At 38.1% G+C, this 27956-nt stretch overlaps 1 protein-coding gene across 1 annotated transcript in view; it reads left to right on the forward strand.

Moving 5' to 3' along the window:
- The first annotated feature begins 1213 nt into the window (after positions 1-1213).
- The window catches only part of NLK (nemo like kinase), a 164726-nt gene continuing 137983 nt past the window's right edge, over positions 1214-27956 (forward strand). The window contains exon 1 of the mRNA XM_028109319.2: positions 1214-2665. Coding sequence (XP_027965120.1) covers positions 2208-2665 — 458 coding nt within the window. The 5' untranslated portion in view covers positions 1214-2207. The remainder of the gene's footprint in view (positions 2666-27956) is intronic.

The raw sequence follows: 27956 nt of genomic DNA on the forward strand, positions 1-27956 counted from the left end.
TTTCATATTTTAAAAGAAAATTCAGATAAGTGAGGTTATATGAAGGTTATTTTAGTAAGATTTCAATGACGAAAAATTAGAAAATACCAGAGGAAATTACGATCTTTGTGGTTAGGTTTATTATTTTTGTTGCTTTAGTTTGTATCAATAGCCTTATCATCCACTGAGAGTGGAGTGGTGAATGCTGGAGACATCACCTCTTTTTGCAGAGATCAGGATTAGCCGTGGAGGACCAGCCATAGGCTATGTACTATGGGTCTACTGAGTTTCTTCTGTGACTTCCTTGTTGAGTAACCTTGGACCTTGAGTTTCTGAAGTTCGACATCCCTTTTTGCTCCCCCTATTTCTTCTCCACACTTGATGACTTAAGAAGGGATAGGACAAGGCTCCTATCAATGGACCAGCGACGATTGGGACTCCGCCTTCTTAGTCTCAGTCCCGCCCACCTTTCCTTAGACCACACCCCTTCCCGTTGCCCCGCCCCCGAAGAGGTCGTCGCTGATACGACAGCGAATTCCCCACAATCCTGACCTATAGGAGACCTGAAGGGTGGGACCGAGATCAATCTTTCTTTCCATTTGTCAAATCAAGTGTCTATCTGGCCCCAGTCCCATCCCACTTCGTCTTCAAGCCAAGGATTGGTTGCTCTGTTCTTGGTCCCCGGCTCATGATTGGTTCTTTTATTCCACCCTCTCTTCCAGCTTTTGCGGGCGGGATTAGCACGCAGCTTCCTGCTCCTGCCAAAAAAATAAAAGAAGAAAAAGAAAAGCGGAGAGAGGCGAAAGAAAATGTCACGGAGATCTTTGGATTTTAATTCGCTTTTAGTCTTGTCGGTCAGGCCAAACTCTGCCTTTTGATTGGTCCCTCTATCTGCCCATCGCGGATCGGGGGCGGGATTTCCCCAGGAGACCCACACCTTGTTGCCACTGGCCGAACAGGGCGCCTGTCTGAAGCTACGGGCCCAGGATTGGAGGCCGACGCAGACAGGTGGGCGTGGATTGGCTAGGGCAGCCGGTCAGAGTGAGGCGGGGGCGGGGCCTCGGTGGCTGGTTGCGCGTGTCCGCCGCTGGCTCCGCTCTATCCGGCTTTGCTAGGGGAGGTGAGTCTGGCCGCGGCGGCACCGGCGGCTGAGGAGGCGGCGGCTGAGGAGAAAGCGGCCGGCAGCGACTGAGGAGAAAGCGGCCGCGGGGACGGGAAGCCGGGTGGGGGGGAGGGGGGGGAGACGGAGCAGCCTTGAGCCCTGCGGGGGCCGTCGCGCGGGGGGACCCACCCGCTCTCCCCCCCAACCCTCCTCAGCAGAAGCAGCCGGCGGCGGGGGCAGGAGTCAGCCCGCTTCCGACTGCACCCCGCCCGCCTCCCGGGGCTCCTATTCTTTGGCCCCGGGACCCTAACCTCATCCCGGGGCGGTTCCCTCTGTCTGGGCGTCCGAGTGCTGCCCACCTCTTTCATTCCTCCCTGCACCTCCTTACCTTCACTTTGCCCCGGTTCTCTTTCTCCTCTCCGTCCTGCCCTGTCGCCTCCTCTGCTCACCCTGTCCCTCCTGCCTCCTTCCCTGGTTCTTTTCTGTTCTGGAAAGTTTAGTACCCCCCTCCAATCAGGTCAGCCTGACTAGGAGTAGGGGGAGATGTAGGAAGGCCTGAGAGTTCGAGGGGGGGAAGCTGGTTTCCCTGATAATTTCCCCCCATCTTTTGAATTTGGGGTGGTTGGAATTTTTTAAAATTGTATTTTTGAGGAGGTGGTAGGTGTTTAGAAAAGGATGTGGGAATGGAAGGGGTAGATGAGTCAACCCTCTTACAAGATTCCAAGGGTGGCGTGTTACCTGATCCTTTTCGTGTGTGGAGTTCAGGGGGTCGGGAGGTTTGGCCTTTATTCCCACATTCAAAGTTGGAACCTCCCCCCAATTAAGGATGGAGTTTTAGTACCCACTTGTGGCAGGAAACCTGGGGGGAAGGGGTCCCTTTTTCCTTTTTCTTTTCTTTTTCTTTTTCCTTTTCTTTTCTTTTTTTGGCAATCCACACCCTTCCACACACGCTCACCCCAAAACTAAACACCAAGATCCTCTAACTTGTTTGGATTGACTGATGAAGACATAAAGCCAGTTACGCTCCATGTTTTTTGAGGTGGAGTGAGTGGTTTTTCTTCATTTTTAAATGGCCAAATGACAGCTTGACCCAGTTTGCTTTCCAATCAAAGGGCATTTTTTTTGAATGTCTCTTTGTGGCGCAAGAGCCAACGCAAAAATGATGGCGGCTTACAATGGCGGTACATCTGCAGCAGCAGCAGGTCACCACCACCACCATCACCACCACCTTCCACACCTCCCTCCTCCTCACCTTCACCACCACCACCACCCTCAACACCATCTCCATCCGGGGTCGGCTGCCGCTGTACACCCTGTACAGCAGCATACCTCTTCGGCAGCTGCGGCAGCCGCAGCGGCGGCCGCAGCTGCAGCCATGTTAAACCCTGGGCAACAACAGCCATATTTCCCATCACCCGCACCGGGTCAGGCTCCTGGACCAGCTGCAGCAGCCCCAGCTCAGGTACAGGCTGCCACAGCTGCTACAGTTAAGGCGCACCACCATCAACACTCGCATCATCCACAACAGCAGCTGGATATTGAGCCGGATAGACCTATTGGATATGGAGCCTTTGGTGTTGTCTGGTGAGTATCAAAAGAAGAACACAACTTCTCGTGGTTTCTTCTCACGGTTGTGATTGGGCGAGTCATCTGTCATGCTTTTCTCCATGTTGACCAGAGTGGAGCGACTCAACTGGAGGAAGCCACCCTCACCCAGAGGCCCAGTGTGTTGGCTGGCTGGGTTTATGCTTTGGAGTCCTGGCAAATTATGGGAGAACACCCTCTGAGGAGTCACACACGTTTGCTGTCTGCCAAACTTTTGGTTTAGAGCCTAAGCAAGCCACTGAATGTAGGATCATTAGGTGGATGTATGAAATGTGTATTCCTACAGACCTTGGTCATCTCTTAGGTTTGATGGAGTTTGAATCAGTTGTGCGATTGCAGCAGATGTTGCAAATGACCCAAACTTGATTCCTCGTAATAGTCTTGTCACTGGGTCATACTCTGCATAACTTCTCTGCTCTCCTTTTTGCCTTTTCATTCCTTAATTTGTGATCTTGATCCCCAGAAGGAAGATAGGGTTCAAACTTGAACCAGTTAAGTCGTTGCTTGAGTGGTTTATTTTAAACCATAAAGCTACAGTTGGGAAGTATGTAGCTTTAGCTTTTTGATAAGAATGCATTAAATATAGCATCACACATGAGTACCACAAATGAGGTCAGTAGACTGTAGCTATGCCGTGGCCCACATTCGGTGTAATGTTTTAGTGTCATTTAGTGTCATTTAGTGCCTCTTAAGTTGCTGTTATCCCTTGGTTGGTTGCTCTAGTATACTTTCTTAAACATATGAAACTGCTTCACTTTGCTAGTGTTAGGGTATTTTCAAAAGTCTGAGCACTTCTTAAATGCCACATTTTGTCTATTTGCTCTTCTTAGTAAGATTAGTAGTTTATAATAAAATGAATTTATCCTTGTAGGTCCTGTTGCTATCAAAACTAGAACAAACTGAATTTTTTTTCTCAAGGTTTAAGTAATCTGGTGTGGACAAATGAATTGATGTTTTCAGTGCATTCAAAAATAGATTCTTTTCAATGTCTAGAAAAGCCCCCGTCACCACAGGAAAATGAACTCTTTGGAAGTAGCCTGGTAAATGTCTCCTTTTGTCATTGTTGTTCAGGCTATAATTGATACAAGTATCATGTTTGCGTTATATCTGGCCGTCTTTATATTTCAGATTTAATCTAGACTGCAAAGTGATCTGTTTTTGTTTTTGTTTTTTAAACTAGTCGGGTCTAGTGTTTTGCCAGCTAGCTCTCCAAGGAGGTTGCTGCTGCAGTGCTCCCTCCAAGGTGTATGGGATTCCTGATGGGAAAGAGTGTAGCCGTAGCCGGTAATGGTGCCTCTTCATCTGCTCAGGGACCTGTCTGTTCCTGCCTTCCTCGTTTCTTCCATATCCTATCCCCAGGGATTGCACTGTGAACTTCCATTCCTTGCCTAACCCTTGAGGATTTCCAAGCTATGGGGCCTGGAAGGTGTGGACAGGAAAAAGGTTGTTCCTTGCTTTAAATTTTGTGATCTACTGTCTGAGAATTTGGATTTTCTTAGACCTGGATGCTCTCTTGCATTTTATTGCTTTACATACAACGCTAAGAACTAGAGCTACCGAAGGGGAAGTGGATTGCAGCATTCTTGATTATATTCTAAAACTGTTCTACTGCATTTCTCTCAAATGATGATATGACTTGTAGAAGTTTTCACTTCAAGTCTGTGCTAAAGGAAAAGATTCTTTTTAAGGGGAAGTAGTGAGGAACTGGAGTGCTGAAACGTCTCCCACAGCAAGCATTCTGGTAGTGGCTATTCTGAAGGACTTACATATGAAAAACCGAATGGTTTTGATTTGAATCCATTCTAGATTCTTTTATTGATTGACACCTTCCATCACAGGCAGAGTTTGTTCCTTGTACTTGAAGTGTACCTCCTTCTGTACACCATCTTCTATTGTAGACCAGTTGTTTTGTGTTTGTCTCGTCTCACGACATTTGTAAGCCCCTTGAGGGTATGGACTGTCTACCAGAGTACATCTTTTTCTCCCCTGCACTTAGCACAGTGCTGTGGAATCTTTGCTGTTTGATTACTTGATCTCCTGGTCAGGTTGTTCTTCTTTAACCAAGTTTTTCCGGTTAGCTGCACTGAGTGTTTTTAATCAGTTGTTACAGGTAAAGTACAATTCAGTATGAAAAAAAGGAAGAGTTCCAGGTGTGTGTTTTAGTATGCAAATGCTTTTCTATTTTTATATTTACATATTGATGACTTGCTGTCTGAATTGCTTATTATATTTGGAATTTAACTGCTATATGACCTGAGTAAAATTGTTAAAACTAGAGATTTGAACACCAAACCAGAGTAAATTGCACTAGTATTCTGAAACCCAAGCTAAAGATATTAGTGAGGTTTTTCACATATTAACTATCTGGACCAGAATTTTTCTTTTTAATTTAGAGAACACCTAATGAACCTGAAACTATTTTCTAAAATGATTAAAATGGGACATAAAAATATTTTCCCAGTGATACATCATTCGATTAAAACACCATATGACTACTTGGGCATCATAAGATTCACTTAGATTCTTCTATTTGTTTAATGCATTTTGCAAGTATTTTTCTTTTGGCATGCTACACAAAAGGAAACTGTATTTGTTCTCATGTCTTTTTCTGGACATGCACCAAAATTACTAACTGATGGCTGAAAACATTGCATGTAATTTTGAGAGATACTGTTTTTCCTCTGTGTAGACATGGCACGGTATTTGCAGAAGTGGTATAGCATTTTACCAGTTAGATTTATTCCTGAACAATTTAGTCAATTTATCTCTCTGCTGAATTTAACTAGTGGAATAACTTATCAGTATTGGACAGTCGTGTAAAAGTAGTGAATTACCTATTAGCTTGTGGTAAAGATGGTGCTTTGACAGTTCAATTAAGGTTTCATTAAGAACTGTCTTCTGTGTTTTATCTCAAAGGGTTCCAGTTTACCTGGTAATATGATCATGAGGTAGCCTGAGATACATTCATTCCAATGATAGAATATTGTTCATGGGTTATCAAAGCATCATATATAATTTGACTTTTCTTTATCAGATGTCAAGGCTTCAGATGCTCATAGGGACATTTTCATTATGCAAAACCAAAACACGAAACAACTCACAAACAGAAACCTCAGTCATTTGGTGAGGATAATATAAATACATATTTGTCTGTAGTTCACATTTGCCAGAGGAAAGTGAGTATGCAGTGCTTAAAAGTGTGACAACCGTAGAACAGAGAGTATTACAGCATGAGGCTTCAGGGACTCACGAAGTGCATATTTTTGAGAGTTGGAGGAAGTTGACCACATGAGAGAGGTTTGAGGACTGCTAAATAAACTCAGGCAGTTTTGACATCGACAACCTGAAATATTGATTGGATTTAATGGCACATAGTGCCACCTTGATAATGAGTCTGGGAAAAGCTTCTACTTAGAATATTAGTGTTTTGGTTTTTAATTTATCTGATTAATTGAAAGATCAAAGATCCTGAGGTTTGTTTGGTTTGTTCTCTTTGTACTCCAAGTATAGTTGGAGAACTTTGAATTTTATTATTCTAATACCTTCAGCGGGTTACTTTTATGTCAGTCTTTCAAAACCTAAGCATCACTGTAGTGATACTTAGTTACTTACCAGCTGTGTCATCCTAATAAATTGTTTTACCTCTCTATTCCCCATTATAAAATGAGGATAATAATAGCACCTCTCCTAGGATTGGTATGAGGATTAAATGAGGTAATGTTTGTAAACCAATGATTACAACATATAGTATACAGTAAGCATTCAGTAAATGTTAGCTGTTTTTATTGTAGTTAATGTTGGTAGAAAAAATCTGTTGTGTTAATGTACGCAGAAGTGGCTTCATGTATAGCCGGATTTATCAGGTGAAATCAACAACATGCAGACTATTTTTGGAGGCATGACTTCAGATACCATAAAGTGCCCCTTAGTTGTGCTATCTATATGCTATATATCTGTTCTTAATTAATAATTAAAAACAAACACATTAAATATATAAAATACATGTTTGTATGGACTTGGCAGATGTTCTAGTCAGTTCATCTGCACTGTTTTAGAAAGTATTATGGATTTACATAGTGGGAAGGAAATTAATTTTTTCTTCTCAGAATGTAACAAATGCAGGACATTCTTACCGTCAAAGTTCAGCTTTAGTGGAAACTCATTTTACTGGTGTTTGGATGAAAGAGTATGAATTGCTAAAGAAGATCCCAGTGAGGTGGGGGAAATATGTGTGTTTTATTGAAAAATTATTCAGTGTAAATCCTCATGCATGGCAGATATCATTTAGCTTGCTCATCTTGTGAAAATTAGAGGCATCATTTTTTTCTAATGTTTTCTTTGGTCCTTTTACTCCTCAAATAGCCAACTTTAATTTGGAAAAATGGGGAATGCTTTTGGGATATGTTTGGGGAAAATCCTAGAGTTAGTTGCATCAGAAAGTACACTGGAGTGTATTCTGTTAACTGTGTTTTACAGGTTAAGAATTTGTAGTATTGAGAAGTTTCTCTATCAGCCAGAATTAACTGCCACAGCTGGATTCTTGGGGAGGGGGGTACTCTGCTTTGTGAAAAGAGCTTTGAAGAAGAGAGCCTGCACCATAAAAAGGAAACGGTCGCTCTTCTAGACATAACAAAGCATCCGTGTGAAACTAGAAATGTGAAAAATATTGTTAATTTTAACTACAAACGAACTTACTTTTAGGAACTGCAGGTTCATGGTCATGAAGTATAGAAGTCAAAGGGAGAGAATAGAAGTAACACAATCTAATGATATTGAACTGGTTTCTTGGCGATACAAACTCTATAGCCTTTAACATTGGAAGTCATTTTGTACTTAGGCTCCTGACAAGATTTTTCCAAATTATATTCAAAAACCAAAAGTAAAACAAAGCCACAATACAACAAGAGAACTCATTTTATTCACAACACAACAAAAGAAACTCGTTTTACTCTTGGGCAGAAATTTTATATTATTGATTATTAGCTTAGACGGAAAGAAGATAAGTATTTTTTATTTTCAGCAAAAATTGCCTTTTCAAACAAACTAAAACAACAATATCCTTCAAAATTACACACAACTTCTTTTTTAAAAGATTTTATTTATTCATTTATTTACTTATTTGGAAGAGAGAACAAGAGAGAGCACAAGAAGGGGGAGCGGCAGAGGGAGAGGGAGAAGCAGGCTCCCCACTAAGCAGGCAGCTGGATGCGGGGCTCAATCCCAGGACCCTGGGATCATGACCCGCGTAGAAGGCAGGCGCTTAACCGACTGAGCCACTCAGGCGCCCCTACATCCAACTTTTTTAGCCACTGGTGCATGTCCTGAAAAAAAGATGGGGGCAGATAAAGTTACCTTTCAAATGCTTGCTAGAAGAAGAATATTTGCAAAATGTATTAACTGAATATATGTTTGAATCGAAGTTCTGGGGTTTCTGGGGCTTTACCCTCAAAGCATGAGCAGTTATAGAAATACTGTACCATGATATAGAAGTCCATCCTCTAATACAGTATTGGAATATTTCATTATCTTTACAACTTGCTATATTTGAGTTTTCACTGACTTCTGTATTGTAGAATTGAGTGACTATTCTTGGTGGTTTTTATTAGATTGTTGGTGTCCTAGCAGTTCAAGAATCAACTCTTTATGTAATGTATGTTTCTTTTTTATGCTAATCTGATTTCTTTGATGGAAATTGTCAAGGCCAAAGAAACTTCCATTTGTCATCCAACCAAACGGAAAGAAGTCATGGGGTAAAAGCTCTTTCATTATAAAGTTCTATTTGAGTTATTTATGACTCCCTGTGCATCCATAATACTCCAGTGAATTATTTGTTGATTGGGTCATCTAATGCAGATCAACAATGATTTCCTAACTAATATAGCTTGTCAGTTTGATCCAGTTGTTGCTTGGAGGTAACACAGAGAGTGCCTGAAGCAACAGTTGTAATACTGTCAATAAGCATGTGAAAAGTCATCATAGACTCAGTTGGTAGTTCTAAGGTACCTAGCAAAGAGACATTAGAAAAAATTCTAGCACTCTGGCATTATGAAAAGGAAACTAAGGAAACTATTGAGTTGCACTCTAACAGTTAATTATAATGGTGTGAGTAGAGGGAGTGTGTACAATGATGTCTGTCATTGATTATGATTGTCAGTCTTTACCTACACCTAGCTTCATATCTGTGTTTTGAATTAGTTTGGCTCATTGAATCATATTTACTATCAGACAAAAGGTTTTGACATTGTTGGAACTCACTAGTCAGTGTATTTTTATTATCAGCCTGCTATGGCCCAGCACTGCTGTAGGCACTAATGAGGATATTTATTTCTAAAAATAATTTTACAAATTCTGTCAGGCTTCTGCTATTATCTGTTCTGTGCTTGTACTGGCATATAGAGTTGTTTTTAAGTAATGATATTGCCCTAAAGGAGCTTACACTTAAGTAAACAGTGTGCAAAATAATACATCCCTGCTTTCAGGGAGTCTTGATGGAGAGTTGAAACTCAATTTGAAATAAAAACATAAGGATAGGGGTGCCTGGGTGACTCAGTCGGTTAAAGCGTCTGCCTTCAGCTCAGGTCATGATCCTAGGGTCCTAGAATCAAGCCCTGCATCGAGCTCTCTGCTTCACAGGGAGCCTGCTTCTCCCACTCCCTGCTGCTCCCCCTACTTGTGCTCTCTCTGTCAAATAAATAAGTGAAATCTTAAAAAAAAAAAAAAATAGGATATTTTTTCACTTGTTCTTACAATACTTATTTATAGGTTATTGATTATTTCCCAGGCCCTGTGCTAGATGAGAGGGATTTAAAGATCATGATCTAGTGGAAGAAAGAGACTTGTAAATGGATAATTATAATTCATTGCCATTGATGCAATAGTAGTCGATATGTAGTAGAAGATATGACTCAATAGAGATACTCCGTGGATATTGGAACAGAGGGGAGGGATTTCTGTGGAAGGTATGCATGCTTTCTAGAAGAGGTAATACCTCAACTGAGCTTTAAGAACGAGAGCTAATGGGGAAGAGCATTCTAGATGGATGGGTTCCTACACAGGAGACTGTAGGGCTGGAGTTACTGAAATTAAAGTGCAGTGGAGAGGGTGGGAGGTGATAGGGTGGAGGCACAAACTAAAGCTGGATCCTGAAGTTGGGAGTGTTCTGCTGAAGAGACCACTGGTACTGGGAGAGGGACAAAATCTTACACTTCTTATAGATAAAGCACATATATACAAATATATAGCATATCTATGGTATTAAAATTTCATGTGGAGTCTGACTGGGGGGAAAAATGTCTAAAAAGGCTCCTTGGAGGGGGTGATAATGAAAAAAAGTTGAAACAGTGGGAATGGCAACCATTGAAAGTTTTTAAGGGAGTGACTTTTTCAGAGATATATATATATATATTTAGACATGTAAATAGAAGAGTGGAGGTAGCTGAGGTCTGAGCCTGAGGGAGTGTTCTCAGTTGTAGGTGGAAATTATTGGAGGCAGAACTAAAGGGCAGTCAGATAAGAAAATGTGGTCATAGTGATTGACAACCTACGCATGGCAGAAGAATGTTAGGAAGATGGGAGTGATCTTTGGTGCAGATTAAAAAGTCAAAGAAAATGAGGGGGAGAAAAGGCCATTGAATTTAGCAGGTGGATCATTGATGGCATTTGAGAGAACAGTTGTGTGTGTGATTTTTTTTCTCTCTGATATATAAATATATATGTGTGTATATATACATATGATTCTAAAGAATGTCTTAAGTATTAGCAGCACTCTGTTTTATTATTAATAAAATTCTCCAAAATCCCAAGTTTTTATTTCTAGTCTAAGAACCAGAGAACTTAGTGTTTATCATGTTCAAGGTGCCATTTCCTTGGGAAGAATTTTTTAATGACAGGGTAAAGAGTACTCAACTAAACTTCTTAGGAGACATGTTTTTGGTCCTGCCTTGCTGCCAACAGCCCTATGACCTTGATAAAGTTATTTAAGTTTTCTGGGTCTTGGTTTCCTCATTTATAAAATCTTGTGTTTCGTAAGTTTCTATTATAAAATTGCATTAATATTTATAAAGCATTGTAGCTTTATTTGTGGGCAAGTCAAGTCTGTTAGCGACCATACGACACCTTTCTTCAGGAATACAGATGTTGAATAGCTTCTAAAATTGTTTAAAGGAGGAATGAGATAAATGTTAACCCTATTCCAATGTGGTGACTTTCATAGAGTTTTCAAATTTGGGATCAGATTTTATTTTATTTTTTTAAGATTTTATTTATTTGACAGAGAGAGACACAGTGAGAGAGGGAACACAAGCAGGGGGAGTGGGAGAGGGAGAAGCAGGCTTCCTGCTGAGCAGGTGCCTGATGTGGGGCTCAATCCCAGGACTCTGGGATCATGACCTGAGCCGAAGACAGACGCTCAACGACTGAGCCACCCAGATGCCCCTGGGATCAGATTTTAAATGTGCAGTTTGTCCAAGACATTTCTTTTCTTCTATTGGCTTATTGGTAAGGATTATACATATTTAGTTATGAAGAGCCTGCCTATTTGCAAATGGGCAATCAATTCCTTCCTAAATGTAAATTTGATACTGTTTTTCTGGTAATACTTTACCTTTTAGCGTTTTAGATTTATTTTCTTGCTGTCCTAAATATTTGGAGTGATTTTTAAAATTTTAAATGAAGTTTAATATTAAATATTTTGTCTTTTTTTGTGTGTGTGGGGGTAATCAGGTAAGATGATTTGGGGGCCAGTGCTTACATTAGCAAGGTGATTTACGGTATTTTGTTTTTAGGAATCTCTCTCTCTCTCTCTCTCTTTTTTTTTTTTTTTTTTTAGGAATCTCTTTTAAATTCTGAATTTGGGTAGGGAATTTACTAGTTTGCAGATTGACCTCCCACAAAATGAGCTGTGTCACAGCTTTAAGGCTGTAGCCATTTAGGGCATACAATGCCCAGAGAGAGAGCTGGAGTGTGACTTCTAAAGCTCTTCCACAATAGGAAGGGAGCATTTTCACAGAAGCCCTCAGCAAACCAGCAGCACTGTCCAGTTGATATATAATGCAAGCCACATATGTGATTTTAAGTTTTCTGGTGGCCACATTGAAAAATGTGAAAAGAAACAGGTGAAATTAGTTTTAGTAATATATTTTTATTTAACTGTATAGCCAAAATATTGTCATTTCAGCATGTTAGTACTATGAAAATTATTATTATTTTTTAAAGATTTTATTTATTTCTTTGACAGAGACCCAGCAAGAGAGGGAACACAAGCAGGGGGAGTGGGAGAGGGAGAGAGAGAAGCAGGCTTCCCGCGGATCAGGGAGCCCGATGTGGAGCTTGATCCCAGGATATTGGGATCATGACCTGAGCCGAAGGCAGACGCTTAACAACTGAGCCACCCAGGCGCCCCACTATGAAAATTATTAATTAGATATTTTACATTCTTTTTTTTATACAAAGTGTACTGACTACCTTATTGTCCAGCACAGTGCTAGAGTCTCTTTGGCCTTTGTTGGGTTGTATACTGATTTCTGAACCAATGATATCAGTAGAGTTAGAATTACTTTTGGAGCAATCAGGTCCACCCTGGACCTGGAAATGGAGTCAGTTGTAAGTGGGAAGGATGAATTCCAGCAACAGATGCTGGGGAGGCAGTCATTAGTAACCAAGAACGCATTCATCTAACTTATATCAGACTTAGAAGATCTTGACCGGGTGCATTTATAGAACAAAATGGAATAATGTTCTCTGTAGAGAAGTTGTCCTGTCTGCCCTGAATTATTTGGAATTTTTACCTTTTCTTTTCTGAAGCCTTGTTTGCCTAAGGTACCAGAAGGTAAAATTGGTACCTGATCCTTGCCATGTTTGCTTTCCTGCCCAGTTAGATCAGATATCCTCCATTGATTTCTTTCCTCTCTCAGTGTTGTGGTTTTTTTTATCTAGATAAAGTTCTCGGTCTTGTTTTCAATTTCAGTAGTGTAGGGTTCAGTATTGTCAAGCAGCAAACTCCTTACAGGGAAATGGACAACATAGAAACTTTTTGTTTATCCATTCCTTGACCTAAAATTCTTGCTCTGAGCCACAGAGAAAAGGTGAAGAGAGACATTTGAACAAATAGATAAAGTTAGTCATTTGACCCAGATTGTAGCTATTTTTTTTCTGTCTGTGTGGATAAAAACCATCCTCCAATTTGCATAAGCAGGTGATTTTTCTTACATGCTAATTTTCTTAATGTACCATGGCAGAGAGCTGCAGATTTGCAAATTGTGTAAGTAAATTGAAATAAACCAGGTGACTTTGTTTCACTTTATTATCTTACCAGTACAGAAGTACCCAAAGGGTGCAATTATCGGGTGATTATCTCATTGCATATCTAAGTTAACAGGCAGCCTGTGCAAAGTTTTTTTTTTCCCCTTTCTTCTCTACCTCTCTCTCATTTTAGTTTTTAAAAATAGGAAAACTATGGATTTCTATATTTACCTTGACATGGCTAAAAATTTGGTAATACAGATGTGGAGAAATTTGAGCTTTAGTCAAAGTAATCCAAAAGCCAAAACAATTGGCAAGTAATGTAGGTACTGTGCAGAAAAAGGGACACAGGTATGCTTGATTTGTGTGTTTGAATTGCCTAAGAGAATTAGGTGAGAACTTCGACCATGTTTAATTGGTTGGTTTTTCCTTTTCCCAGGTTCTGCATGTTGCAGGAATTGGGATCATTATGAAGTTAACTGGGTGGGTATTAAAGCCAGTGTTCAAAACAAATATTATGTGTATCCTTTTAAAAATCAAAATTACAATACACTTTAAAATATTATTTTATAGACATTTTAGAAAGGTACAACAGTTAGTTTAAGGGGCTCTTTCCCTAGAAGATTCAGGAGGACAAAGAATATCAACTAAAGTGTCTTCCTTGTATTAAAACAATATTTTCAACAATATTTCCAAACAATAAATTCCATTATTACTCTTAGCAATTAATTCTATTTAATTCCTCAGATGTTACAGTATTATTTACCTAGCAATATGTGTGGAGATTAAGTTATACTCCTTGTAGCTTTGAAGTAATGATTTTGAAATGAATCATAATTTTAAGCTAGCAAATTAATAAAAGTTTGGCCTGTCTTTTTATCCGAGCACTTACATATTATTTCTTTTCAGTTTAAAGAAAAGTAGTTCAGAAGAACTTTGAGAACAAAAGCAGTTAAAGAATGACTGGAGGACAAAATTTTAAGTACAAAGGGACTGTATGGGTTAGTAGTTAAGAACCAGTACTATGATTACAGACTGGATTTAAATCTTGACTCTGCTCTGGGCCAATTATTTAACCTCTGTGTGCTTCATGGTCATAGTGTGTAAAATGAGGATAGTAATAGTATATATATATTTCAAAGGGGTTATTGTATGGTTTAAATGAATCAATATATATGTAAAGTCATAGAACTGTGCCTGGCCCTAGGTATGTGTTGACTTTCATAATTATTATTACCAGTTTGAAAAATACAGTACCTCCTTAAAGTTTACTAATTTAGCATAAATAACCCAACAGCTTTTGTCTGACTGTTGATAGATAGGTATGTGACTATCGCAGAGATTTTTTTACTGTTTAGCTCCAGTGGTTTTTGAAAAGTCATTCAAATTGTAGAATGCCTTCCAAATGTAAAATTCCCTTTAGCACATAAAAGGAGGGTTTTCCTTTTCTCTTTAACTCCCTCCTCCCAACTCATTATTAAAGTACTAATAGTTTATTGTAGGAAACTTGAAAAATATAGAAAAGTTGTAACCTACAACTCAGAGATAGCCACTGATAGATAGCATTTGAAATATTTTTTTTTCCAATTTTGCATCTGGAAGGTGTATTTGCAATGAGTTGGGATCATGATTGCATTGGGTATTTACATTTTTGTATCCTGTTTGTTTCACTACATTACAAAGATTTTGCCCTTTTTTTTGAGAGCTAATTTTTTTCATTCTCGCAAGCCTAGAGCTCTATCTTGAAAGGAATTAGAGAGTTGGAAGATAACTTTAGAATGAATCTAGTGTAACTGCCTCATTTTTTAAATGGGAAAATTGAGACCCAGGGAGGCTGTGAGATTTGTTCAAGGTCACACAGCTGGTTAGAGGCTGAGCCAAAACCTTTGCTCTTTTGCTGCTTTACTAGTAATACCTGTTCAACTTAATGCCCATTGAAACTGGAGGACATGTTCTTACAGCAAAAAGCAAAACAAAATAAAAAACAAAAACTCTGAATGAAACAGGGAACAGTCCATCTTAAAAAAAAAAGTAGAATTATTTACTCCATCGGTTGCTTTTTATGTGCCAGTGACTCTAAGGTTTCTGGTAAAAGTTTAATGTCATGAGCCGTAACGCTTTTGGTGGAAAACAACTCGATCTTTTCACATTATATGCAATTGTGTTCTGTATCTGCTTTGAGAATATTGTGCCCCCCTCTTTTAGTTTTTGAAAAATTTTAAACCTCAGAAAATACAAAAGAATTGAACAGTGATAAACCCATAAACCATTCTTCTAGAATAACATTTTGTGACTTTTGCTTTATCTAGTTGGAGGCTATTTCCACAGAATTTGCTGAGATTGGGTTATGGTCACTGCATCAACTTGTTCCATGTATTAAGTTTTGTAAGCTCTCCAACTAGAGAAGGAACTGGAAGTTTTCAAGCTTGTGACTTTTGGAATGCTATTTATTCTCCTAATACTTAAAAGAAAATTCAGTGTGAATCAAATGTGTAACTGAAACATACCAGTCAAAACTAGGCTTCAGGCAGAATAGAAATACTCCATTCTGCAAAGTTTTTCTTTTTTGTGGTATTCATCTCAGGTTGGGGGTAAAGGGGCATTTTCAAAGTAACCTAATTTCTGGTTTCACAGTTTTGTGACAGAGGACATGATTGAGGGTATTACATTGTTGAAGCTAAGTTTTAAGTTATTGTAGTTTTTTTTTTAAGTAATTTGCTTAAATTAGTCTGTTAGTCACATGAGCTGATGATGCTGTGATTTGTGTCACCCAATTCACTGCTCTGTATTTTTCAGTACCAAATAATTCCTTTGTTAAACTCATTTTCAGTAAATGAGCCATTGTTTCCCAAAGGGTAATGATTATTTCTATATATAGCACAAATCCCTAAGAAATAGATTTTAAAGTTTAAAATATTAGTGATTGGAAGTGGTTGAAATCATTGCTCTGTATATCAAGGCACAACTGTGTCTATGCAAAGGGCAGCGGTTGTGTTTGCTCCCTAGGCATGAGATATTATGCTTACTGGAAACCAACCGACAAGTCTTTAAAAGTGAAGTCTTTTGGTTTATGTGCAAAAAGGGTTGTTTTATTGAATCTACGCAGGTATTACATTACATAGTTTCATAATGTAAACACCTAGAATGAGGTAGCTGGAGTTCAAATCTAACTGGCTTGTGACAGGTAAGGAAATATATAGACAGCAGATACTAGTTTACTTGATACAGTTGATGTCAGTATCTGCAAAGAAGTTTTTGACTTAAAGTACCTCAGCAGTAAAGACATTAAAATTGGGACACTGTGATGTTTAACTGGTGTAGATGCTGAAGATCTAGTTATCAGCATGTATCAGCTTATCTCTGTAGATGGGCAAACTTTAAATAACTAGTTTTTATACCTTGATTTTTTTTCCTTTTAAAGTAGATGCTCGTTTCTTAGACAAAATTAGTTTCCGCCCTTCTTTCCCTCTCAATGCAAATAAAAGCAAATGCTTAAAACCACTTATGACACATTGTCTACCCACTGATACACTGAAAATGATGAGAGTTTCAAAGGCTGGGGCCATGTCTCATTTTATCTCCAGAGCCAAATGTGGTTCTTGGTGGGTACTTAATTGTTTGTTGTTACACTGAAAGTTGCTAATGCTAAATTTGATGAGATGGTGACTGTGAAAGAAGAATACTATCGCTGGCCCTTGCCATTAGATCCCTACTTCCTCATGCACTGCAGGAATTTTTATGAGGGAATCCTTAGAGAGTGGTATTCAGACTGCCCTATGATAGTGATTTTGTTTTTTGGGATTTGGTTTTTTTTTTCCAGAGTAAAGAGCCCTATTTAAAAATAGTATACAGTAACCAACTATCCCCCCAAATAGTACTTGGTTTGCTACTGCTTTCTATAATCTGCTTTTTTGGGGGGGGTGGCGCAGAGAGAGAGGGAGAGAGAGAGAATCTTAAGCAGGCTCCACACCCAGCGCATCGCCCAGTATGGGGCTCAATCAATCTCACAATCCTTAGATTGTGACCTGAGCCAAAATCAAGAACCGGATGCTTAACCAACTGAGCCACCCAGGTGCCCCTCTGTAATCTACTTTTAAGTTAAGAATGCTGTTGAATTGTTTAGGAAAAATAAATTTCTCGATGCAGAACTGTGATCTCATGTTAGAAAAATAGAAACTATGTCTAAAGTCTCATCTCCTACATCAAAACAGACCAAAGCCATCCCTGATGCTAGCACAGAAAAAAAAAAAATTCAATTCTAAGCTCCATATTTTGTGCTATAAACTTGTGAATAAATGACAGATTAGTATGTGCTAGCCATCCTCTTTAAAATTAGTGAGTAAGAATGGCTTATTTCAGTGGTGTGCTGGTATACGTTTCATAGGGTCTCTGAAAAATAAAACAGCCCTGGTTTGTAGGAATTGCCAAATTCCTGTGGTGTAAATACTCCTGTAATGGCCAATTTTAAACTACCAATGTGAAGTCACCAAACGCTTGAATTGGAAAAAGAAACATAGTAGCACACCATTATAAGGTATCTTTACCCTACGGGTAAAGTAGATGTTAGCCTTAAGAGCATAAATCATATTAAAATAATTAGGAAGTGATGATTTCTGAGTATTTATTACCTTTGTTTTAGTAATGATTTATTTCACTGTTTATATAATTTAATTTTTAATAATGCCTGTGTTTCACAGTCAGCTTACAAAATACTGGAAAATGTAGTAATTTCTCAGGAGCCAGTATGAATGAGCTCTAACACACCACTGGTTTATTAAGTCTTTGTTGGGAGGTTGGGAGGTTTAGTGTTGGGGAGAGATGAAGTTGGATCCATATTTATCATGTACAAAAAAGTACCATGTGGGGTGCCTGGGTGGCTCAGTTGGTTAAGCAACTGCCTTGGGCTCAGGTTATAATCCTGGAGTCCCAGGATCCAGTCCCGCCTCGGGCTCCCTGCTCAGCAGGGAGTCTGCTTCTGCCTCTGACCTTCCTCCCTCTCATGCTCTCTCTCTACCATTCTCTCTCTCAATAAATAAATAGAAATCTTAAAAAAAAAAAAGTACCATGTAGATTAAAGACTTAAATGTAAAAAAATAAAGCCAAAAATAAGAAAATATGGATAACTTTTATTTACAGGGAAAGACTTACTATCTTGACTTCAAAGCAAGAAAAAAAATCAGATTTGTCTGTGTAGATATTTAAGAGGTGTGTTTGGTAAAATACACCATAAAAAAGCCTAAAAGAAAAAAAAAAACAAAACAATAAGCTGGAGGGAAATATTGGCAACATATATGAAAGACAGAAGTTAGTATCTTGAATACTTAAAGAGCTCTTAAAATCAATAAGAAGTAAGGTTGATTAACCTAACTAAAAATGGGCAAAAGCTAGAGAATGGGCTGTTTGTGGAAGAAATAAAATTTGTTTAAAAACATTTTAAAAAGATGGGGCACCTGGGTGGCTCAGTTGGTTAAGCGACTGCCTTCAGCTCAGGTCATGATCCTGGAGTCCTGGGATCGAGTCCCACATCAGGCTCCCTGCTCAGCAGGGAGTCTGCTTCTCCCTCTGACCCTCCTCCCTCTCATGCTGTCTCTCATTCTCTCTCTCTCTCTCTCAAATAAATAAATAAAATCTTAAAAAAAACCCCACATTTTAAAAATTCTTATTTTCATTCACAAAAAAATGCAGAAATAGGATATCGTTTTTAACCTGCTAAGTTGACTTTTTAAAAAAAGATTTTATTTATTTGAGAGAGAGTGCTAGCGAGCATGAGTGGGGGGAGGGCAAAGGGAGACGAACAAGCAGACTCCCTGGTGAGCCTGAAGTGGGGCTCCATCTCAGGACCTCAAGATCATGACCTGAGCTAAAGTCAGAGGCTTAACTAACTGAGCCACCCAGGTGCCCCACTAGATTGACATTTTTAAAAAAGTGGTAACTCCTTCAGTTGTTACATATGTAGTGAAACAGACACTCTGAAACTTTTGATAATAGTGTAGATGGATGGAGACTTTGTGGGAGAGCAGTTTCTCAAAATTGAATGTACCCACCCTTTGACTGGAGATGTCATTGAGCTTATAGATGCAAAGATGTATTTACAAGGAAAGCAACCTAAATGTCTGTGAATAGTGGAGTGGTTATAATTGAAAGATACTCTAAATTTATTAAGTAAAAATCAGTGTCAAAGATTGTCCCCTTAAAAAAGAATTATTCATATGTTCCAGGAGAGTCTGGAAGGTTATCTACCAATAACAGTTATTTTAGTGAGGTGAGAGTATAGCAGATTTTCACTTTGGAGTTTATAGTAACTTGCACTTTATAGAAACACTAAGAGTTTCTTTACTATGAAGAATAGGCCTAAGGAGGTACATGATAGTGCCCCTCTTTTTTAGAGGAGGAAGCTACAGCTCAGAGAGGTCTAAGTGACTTGCGTAAGGCGCAGAGCTAATTAAGAGATACATAAAAGATGTGTGATGGAGGTTATTAACAATAATAAAGTATCCATGGGTGCCTGGGTGGCTCAGTCAGTTAAGCGTCTGGGTCCCAGGGTCCTGGGATTGAGCCCCGCATCAGGCTCTCTGCTCAGCAGGAAGTCTGCTTCTCCCTCTCCTCCCTGCTCATCCTCGCTCATTTCCCTCGTCCTCTCTGTTGCTATCTTTGTCTCTCTCTCGCTCTCAAATAAATAATAAAAAATCGGGCGCCTGGGTGGCTCAGATGGTTAAGCGTCTGCCTTCGGCTCAGGTCATGATCCCAGGGTCCTGGGATCGAGCCCCACATCGGGCTCCCTGCTCTGCGGGGAGCCTGCTTCTCCCTCTGCTTCTCTCTCTCTCTCTCTCTGTCTCTCATGAATAAATAAATAAAATCTTTTAAAAAAATTAAAAAAATAATAAAAAATCTTAAAAAAAAGAATAGAGTGTCCACAACCCAGCCTAAGAAGTAGAACATAAAACCAACACGGCAAAGCTGCCCTTAAACACCTCCCCATTCCATCTCTCTGCCTTACCTGCCCTGCCAAGAAGAAACTACTCTCCTCAGTTTTTGTTTTTTTATTGCTTACTTAAAAAAAATGGCGTGATATTTCACATATCATATAATTCACCCATTTAAAGTGTACAATTTAAGGGTCTTTAGTATATTCATAGAGTAAATTTTCTTTTTTTAATTTATTTTTTAAAGATTTTATTTATTCATGAGAGACAGGAGGAGAGAGAGAGAGGGAGAGAGAGAGAGAGAGAGAAGCAGAGGGAGAAGCAGGCTCCCAAGGAGCAGGGAGCCCGATGTGGGACTCGATCCCAGGACCCTGGGATCATGACCTGAGCTGAAGGTAGATGCTTAACCATCTGAGCCACCCAGGCGCCCGAGAGTAAATTTTCTTTTTAGAACATATTCATCACCATCAAAAGAAACATACCCATTAGCAAATCACTCTCTATTTCCCATGCCCTGGCAACCATTAATGTTTCTGTTTCTATAGATTTGCCTATTTTGGACATTTCGCATAAATAGAATCATTCAATATGTGTGGTCTTTGTGACTGATTTCTTTCACTTAGCATAATGTTTTCAAAGTTCAGCCCTTTTTATGCCTGAATAATATTCCATTGTATGGTTATACCACACTTTGTTTATCCAGTTGGGTATTAGGATTGTTTCCACTTTTTGGCTATTTTGAGTCCTACTACTTATGAACATTCACAGATGAGTTTTTTTATGTGAACATACGTTTTCATTTCTCTTGGGGGTGTGTACCTGGGAGTGGGATTGCTGGGTCATCTAGCATCTGGTAACTATGTTTAATTTTTTGAGGAATCACTAAACTATCTTCTGTAGTGGCTGAACCATTTTACATTCCCACCAACAATGTAAGAGGGTTCCAATTTCTTTACGTCCCTGTCAACACTCATTATCTGTCTTGATTGTCCCTGTCAACACTCATTATCTGTCTTGATTATAGGCATCTAGGGTGAAGTGGTACCTCACTGTGGTTTTGATTTGTATTTCCCATTAATATGATGGTGAGCATCTTTTCTTGTGCTTGTTGGCTAATTGTATGTTGTCTTTGGAGAAATAGCTGTTTAAGTCCTTTGACCATTTTTAAATTGGGTTGTCTTTTTGTTGTTGAGTTATTAAATTCTTTATGTATTCTAGATGCCAGTCCCTTATCAGATACATGATTTGCAAATATGTTCCCCCATTCTGTGGTTTGTCTTTTCACTTTCTTGGTTGTCGGTGTCCTTTAAAGCATAAAAATTTTTAATTTTGATGAAATCCAATTTATTTTCTGTTGCTTGCCCTTATGTCATATCTGAGAAGGTTTTACCTAATCCAGGATCATAAAGATTTACACTGTATTTTCTTCTAAGTTTTTTATAGTTTTAGCTCTTATAGTTAGGTCTGTGATCTCTTTTGAGTTATTTTTTTTGTATAATATGAGGTACGGATACAATTTCATTCTTTTGCCTGCAGCTATCCAGTTGTCCCATCACTATTTGTTGGAAAGATTACTATTATTTCCCAATTGAATGGCCTTGGCACCCATGTTGAAAATCATTTGGCCATAAATGTAAGAGTTTATTTCTGGATTTTCAATTTCATTCCATTGATTTATAAATTTCTCCTAATGCCAGTACCACGCTGTTGATTACTATAACATTGTAGTAAGTTGTGAAATACGGAAATGTGAGTCTTCCAACTTTGTTCTTTTTTAAGATTGTTTTGGTTATTCTGGGTCCCTTGCATTTTCATATGAATTTTAAGATTAGCTTATCCGTTTCTTAAAAAACAAAACAAAACAAAACAAAAAACCCAGATGGGATTTTGATAGGAAATTGCATTGAATCTGCAAATCAACTCGAGTATTGCCATCTTAACAGTATTAAGTCTTCCAATCCATGAACATAGGCTGTTTTCCCATTGATTTGATCTTCAATTTCTTTCAACAGTTTTGTAGTTTTCAGAGTATGTTTTACACATCTTGTTAAATTTATTCCCATGTATTTTATTATTTTTAACAATATTGTAATTGGAATTGTTTTCTTAATTTCATTTTTGGATTGCTCATTGCTTGTGTGTATAGTTGATTTTTCTATATTGAGCTTGTTTTATTTTCTTATTTTTGTTTTTATTTTAAATAGACTTTATTTTTTAGAGCAGTTTTAGGTTCACAGCAAAATTGCGTAGAAAGTACAGAGAGTTCCCATAAACCCACTGATCCTGGGCATATGCAGTCTCCCTCACTGACTATCCTGAACCAGAGTGATAACATTTGTTATAATCAATGAACCTACATTGACACATCATTGTCACCCAAAGTGCATAGTTTACATTAGGGTTTACTCTCGGTATTCTGCATTCTGTGGGTTTTGACAAATGTATAATGACATTGTATCCTACAGAATAATTTTTTTTTAATTTTTAAAATTTTTTTTTAAAGATTTTATTTATTTATTTGACAGAGAGAGACACAGCGAGAGAGGGAACACAAGCAGGGGGAGTGGGAGAGGGAGAAGCAGGCTTCCCGCCGAGCAGGGAGCCCGATGCGGGGCTCGATCCCAGGACCCTGGGACCATGACCTGAGCCGAAGGCAGACGTTTAACGACTGAGCCACCCAGGCGCCCCCCCTACAGAATAATTTTGTTGCCTAAAAATCCCCTGTGCTCTACTTGTTCATTTATTCTTTTTCCCTAATCCCTCGCAACCACTCATCTCTTTACTGCCTCTGTAATTTTCCCTTTTCATGTCATATAGTGGAATCAGAATGTATGTAGCTTTTTCTGGTTAGCTTCTTTTACTTAGTAATATGCATTTAAGTTTCCTCCAGGTGTATTCGTGGCTTTATAGCTCATTTCTTTTTAGTGCTGAAAAATACTACATTGTCTGGATGTACCACAGTTTATTTATCTATTCACCTACTGAAGGGTGTCTTGGTTGCTTCCAAATTTTGGCAATTATGGCTAAAACTGCTATAAACATTTATGTGCAGGTTTTTGTGTAGACGTAAGTTTTCCGCTCCTTTTGGTAAATACTAAGGAGCATGATTGCTGGATTGTATGGTAAGAGTATGTTGTGTTTGGTAAGAAATTGCCAACTGTCTTCCAAAGTGGCTGGACTGTTTGAATACATTCTTACCAGCAATGAATGAGAGTTCCTGTTGCTCCATGTCTTTGTCACCAGTTGATGTTGTTGGTGTTCTTAGACTTGGCCATTCTAAGCAGTGTGTAGTGGTATCGTCTATTTGCATTTCCCTGATGACATAGATTGGAGCACCTTTTCATATGCTTATTTGCTATCTATATATCTTCTTTGGTGAGGTGTCCCTTAAGGTCTTTGGCCCATTTTTTTAATTGGGTTTTTTTTCATATTATTGAGTTTTAAGGGTTCTTTGTAGATTTTAGATGACAATCCTTTATTAAATGTCTTTCGCAAATATTTTTTCCTTGTCTGTGGCTTGTCTTCTCATTATCTTGATACTTTATTTTTTAAGAGTTTTATTGAGGTAAAATATGCATGCTAGAAAATTCTCCCATTTAAAGTTTTAGTAAATTTTTAGTTATGCAACTATCACCATAATTAGTTTTAAAACAGTTCTGTCACCCCCCCAAAATTCACTAAACAATATATTGCTTAGTTTTGCTTATTTGGGGGCTTTATACAAATGGTAAACAGATTCTAGAGTACTTGGAACTCCTTAGAGAAAAGTATAAATACAGAATGCAGTAACTTTAAACTTTGGGTTTTTTTTCTAATTAACAAACATGATAAAGAGTTGAGATGAGTTTGTTTTTTCTTCATCAACAGTTAGTGAATCTTTGAGGGAACAGATCAATCAGGGTTTATACAGAATCTGTATACTTTAGAGCATGATTTCCCTATTTATTCAAGCTCCTGAAAGCGGAGGAAATGCCAGACTAGGTTAAATATAAAAATGGCTTTTTGAGGAATACCTTTAAATTTCTCTGTTGCTAACTTTTTATGGTGTCCATGATATCTTCAAAGATAGTTGCATAAGTCTCACCACCTTGTTAGCCTTAGCAAATAAAAATCATTCTTTTCTATTAAAATAAACTTAGTTGGGTTTCTTACTTAAACTAATGACTCTATTGTTTTTTGAATCTGAGTTTGGGGGAATTTGGTTTTAGGGATAACTTCTGAATTTGAATACTGAGCAGCTGCTATTACTTAACAGCTGCATCCTGATAGCTTGATTCCTTGAGGAATGCTGTGGGAACCGTGGTTTATAAGAGATGGTGGGAGGAACTGTTAGTTTTACAGACTTCCCCAGTGATTCAAGTTGTTGAGAGTTAAAGATTGAAGTACTAGTTTTTCCAGTTTCAGTGTTTTACCATTCTGTAATTCCATGAGGTATTTGTGAAAGGAGTTCATAATCTTATCGTTAGAAGAAAATTTAAAAAAAGACGTTTAAAAAAAATGACTTTGCATGATCCCCGAGATGATTTTTCTGTTGCCTTAGTTATGATTCAACAGTACTAGTGACAAAAGTAGCAACAACTAATTTGGGTTGTATTTCAATATCACTTGAGTTCCTAACTTGAATTTGAGAGTAATATAAAGTTACCACATGGTTTGTAGGATCTCTACTTCATGGGAGTGTCTAATGAGGTCCATTCTTCCTCAAAACTAGAAATCCGTTTATTTCCATAAAAGGTTTGTTTTGTGGTTGTAGAGGTAGAAGAGACACAAAGATCATTTCCTCTAATATACTCAAATGATGCTCCAGTAACTGATGATTCCTTCCTTCAATTTTGCTATACAGGGGGATATATTGGATTTCTCAAATTATTATAAATTTAATTTTTTAGAAAATAATGTCATGTAATTTAGTGGGCAAGATTTGAAAGGTGATGCCTGTTGAAACTGCATGAATTAGAATAGGGTATTGAAACTCCAGAGAGAGAGAAAACAGTTATAGACAGGACAGATTTTGACATATTTTTCTTGGGATCCCTGTAGTGATGACTCTATAATCCTCATTTGGTGACTTTAATTCCGAGTGTTATTGTCCTTTTGACTTTGTGCTCAAAAGAGTTCTGTATCTAATACTAACTCTATGCCCATTTCCTTTCATTTAGTTCTCTTTCACTGAATGTTAATACCATTATTAAGCTTCCTATAACACTTAAAAAATGAGGGTGAATGAGGATTCTCAAAGTGAATTTCTGGATTTAAAAAAAAATCCTTGCTAAAATCAAAACCTGGACTTGTACAGTATTTAGGTAAACATTCTTAAATTTACTAAAATGTTGTCTTTGGATAATGATGAAAAGTTTAATATTAAAGCCATGTGTGGTATAATTAACACAGTGAACTATGGAATAAATGCTTTCAGCAAAAGTTATTAAATTACAACAGATTGACAGCTCTTTTATCATTAAGACAATAACCAAGTCACCCCTTATCTTTTTTTGTTTGTTACGTTCTCAGTTGGGTAACCCAACTGGAATAATTTACCCCCAAATAAACATCATGGCTGAATACTACTAGTGTCTCAAGATGGCATACTTCCGTTATAAAGCTTGATATATAGTCTCCAAAAGGAAAAAAAAATTGAAGATGATTTATGTATGTACACCATTTTTTCCCCAGTCTACTTAGTTTCTTACTTGATTTCTCAGGGTTTGGGTTGTAAAAACAAATCATTTTATTGTATCTTTCTTATTAAACTTTGTTCTTTTAAAAGTATTTGCTAAAATGCTCTCCTGAAAGGGGAGATGATTTTATAGTATGAAAGTCCTTTTATGTTTTGTCTGTATTTGTCTATATAAAGAAAGTTCTTAATTCCTTTCTCCAAAGATGTTTGTAGAGTCAACTTTTGGAAGATTTATCCCTTCAGTCTCGTAAAAGATCAATTAGTAATATGGAACATCTTATTCCCCACTCTTTCTTCTGGACCTTTTATGACAAATAGGGAGGTCACAGAAAGGGATCGTGATATAATGAGAAACCCTGAGAGGTGCATTTGGAAACAAATAATTAAAAACTGAATGAAATGAGAAAGGAGTGATTATTTACGTGTTGAAAAACTGCAAGCCTTGAGAAAAGTTAAGGCAAAATAATGTTTTATGGAAAACCCTACGAAAGTAATGGGTCTAAATTGTTTAAATAGCTGTGATTTGAGTTAAGTAGTTGGGTGAATGTACAGATTTAAGATGTTAAAAATAATTTTTTTAAGATGTCAAAAATAATTTTCTGAACCCAAATATAAGACTGCAACATTTTTATTGCTAACTTGGACAATAACATAGAAGGCTTATGAAATTTCCCAAACAACAGGAGCTAGGAAAGACGGTTAACATAGTAGATGACAATTACTCAGGGAGAGCCCTCTAAGAATGAGAGGCAGAAATTGACAAATAGAAATTTAGGAGGGTTAAATGTAAAGGCTTGAATTTAGAGTTATCTTTAAATTAGCAAACATTTATTGAAGACCTGTGTACTAGACTTTGAGCACTGAGGCTGTACAGGGAACAAAATTTATTTGATGTTAAGTAGGGAAGGCAGACATTTAAAAATCTCCTGAGATAATTTACTCACATTCACATTCTGCAACTTATTGGCCGTGTGACTTTAAGCAAGTTGCTTTAGCTCTTTGTGTCTCAGTTCCATCTTATATAAAACAGGGATTATAATGGTACCTTATCTCGGGTTCTTTTGAGAATTAAATGAGGTAATATTTGTAAAATGCTTAATATAGTGCTTACCCATGGTAAACAATACATATTAGTTGTTTTTATGGTTATCTCTTAACACTTAGCGTCTTTTTTTTATGGAGGAAAATTAGAGTGATTATGGTACCTAGTCTAATTGGTGAGGCCCAGAAACCTTCCCTGACGAAATCCCTACCTTGAAGAAGCTTGTATTTGAATCTTTGTAAACAAATTTCAGTTAAGATACGCATACAGACAGGCACAGGATGCTTACTGTGGGAAGATGTAGGTGGGATACCCAGACCCTCAGTTTGTACAATTACAAGAGACATTTCTTACAGCACTGTATTGTGAATGGTAGTCCCTGTAGTTATGCAGTGTATTTTTTTGTAGTAGGCCAAATTAGGGGAGGGGCATCTGAGTTAAATTTTGATGGCAAAGGTCAAGGGATGTCCAACAGAGGGAATTTCATGTACAGAGTAATGGGGACGTGTGAGACCCATGGTACTCTGGGACCTGGAATTACTTCATTATGGCTAAAGTTAAAGATGAGCTGGGATGGTTGAGAGTGATTGTTAAGAGATGAGATTAAGAAGGACCTTGTTTTCAGATTTTATCTGAATCTAGGAAGCTTTTGGATAAGTTAAATAGAGGATTAAGCGATCAGATTTATTTTTATAATGTGCTCAGGCAGTACAGAGAGGGAATGGTTTGCAGTAGGAACAGGTCTAGCAGCGAGGAGGCAAGCATAGTAGTCTAGGACAGTGCTCCTCCTAATGTGGACCACAAACTTTATTACAAGCTGGCAGTGGTGAAAGTACCTTTCTCCTTACTTGCTTGAGGCTCATCCCTAGACATTTAGAAACTTGATGGCAGCTTGGCATAGTTCAAGGTTGATAACCTTTGCTGAACTTGCAGTGTTCTTGAGCAAGTCTTACACTCGTCTCAAGACAGCTCTTTTCTCCACTGCCCACAACAGCTATTTCAAACCTCTGTCACCTCAAGTTCCTACTCCACCTCTTCCTCACTTTCCACAGATGACTTCATCCTCTATTTCACAGAGAAAATAAAGCTAAAGGATGCAGGAACTGGATAACTTCCTGTTCCACCCACAGACAAATATGCATGTCAATGTTATTCAGCTTTCCTCCACTTTTCAGGTTGTCTCTAGATCCTGTTCTCTCCCATTTTTTTCCAGGGCCTTTTTTCTTTTTATCATCTTAAGTTTTCAACCTCTGCCTCTATAGTACCTTTACCTATACCTATAAACTTGCTTAAGGCTCATCACCAAATTCAGTCTTTATCATCGTTTAGATTACCAGTCTAATTTCTCTCTTTCCCTTCATAGCCATGCTCCTTGAATGATTAGTTTTC

This window comes from Eumetopias jubatus, unplaced genomic scaffold, assembly GCF_037043125.1.
Source record: "Eumetopias jubatus isolate StellerSeaLion01/CBP00866 unplaced genomic scaffold, mEumJub1_p1.0 scaffold_10, whole genome shotgun sequence".
NCBI classification, from domain to species: Eukaryota; Metazoa; Chordata; class Mammalia; order Carnivora; family Otariidae; genus Eumetopias; species Eumetopias jubatus.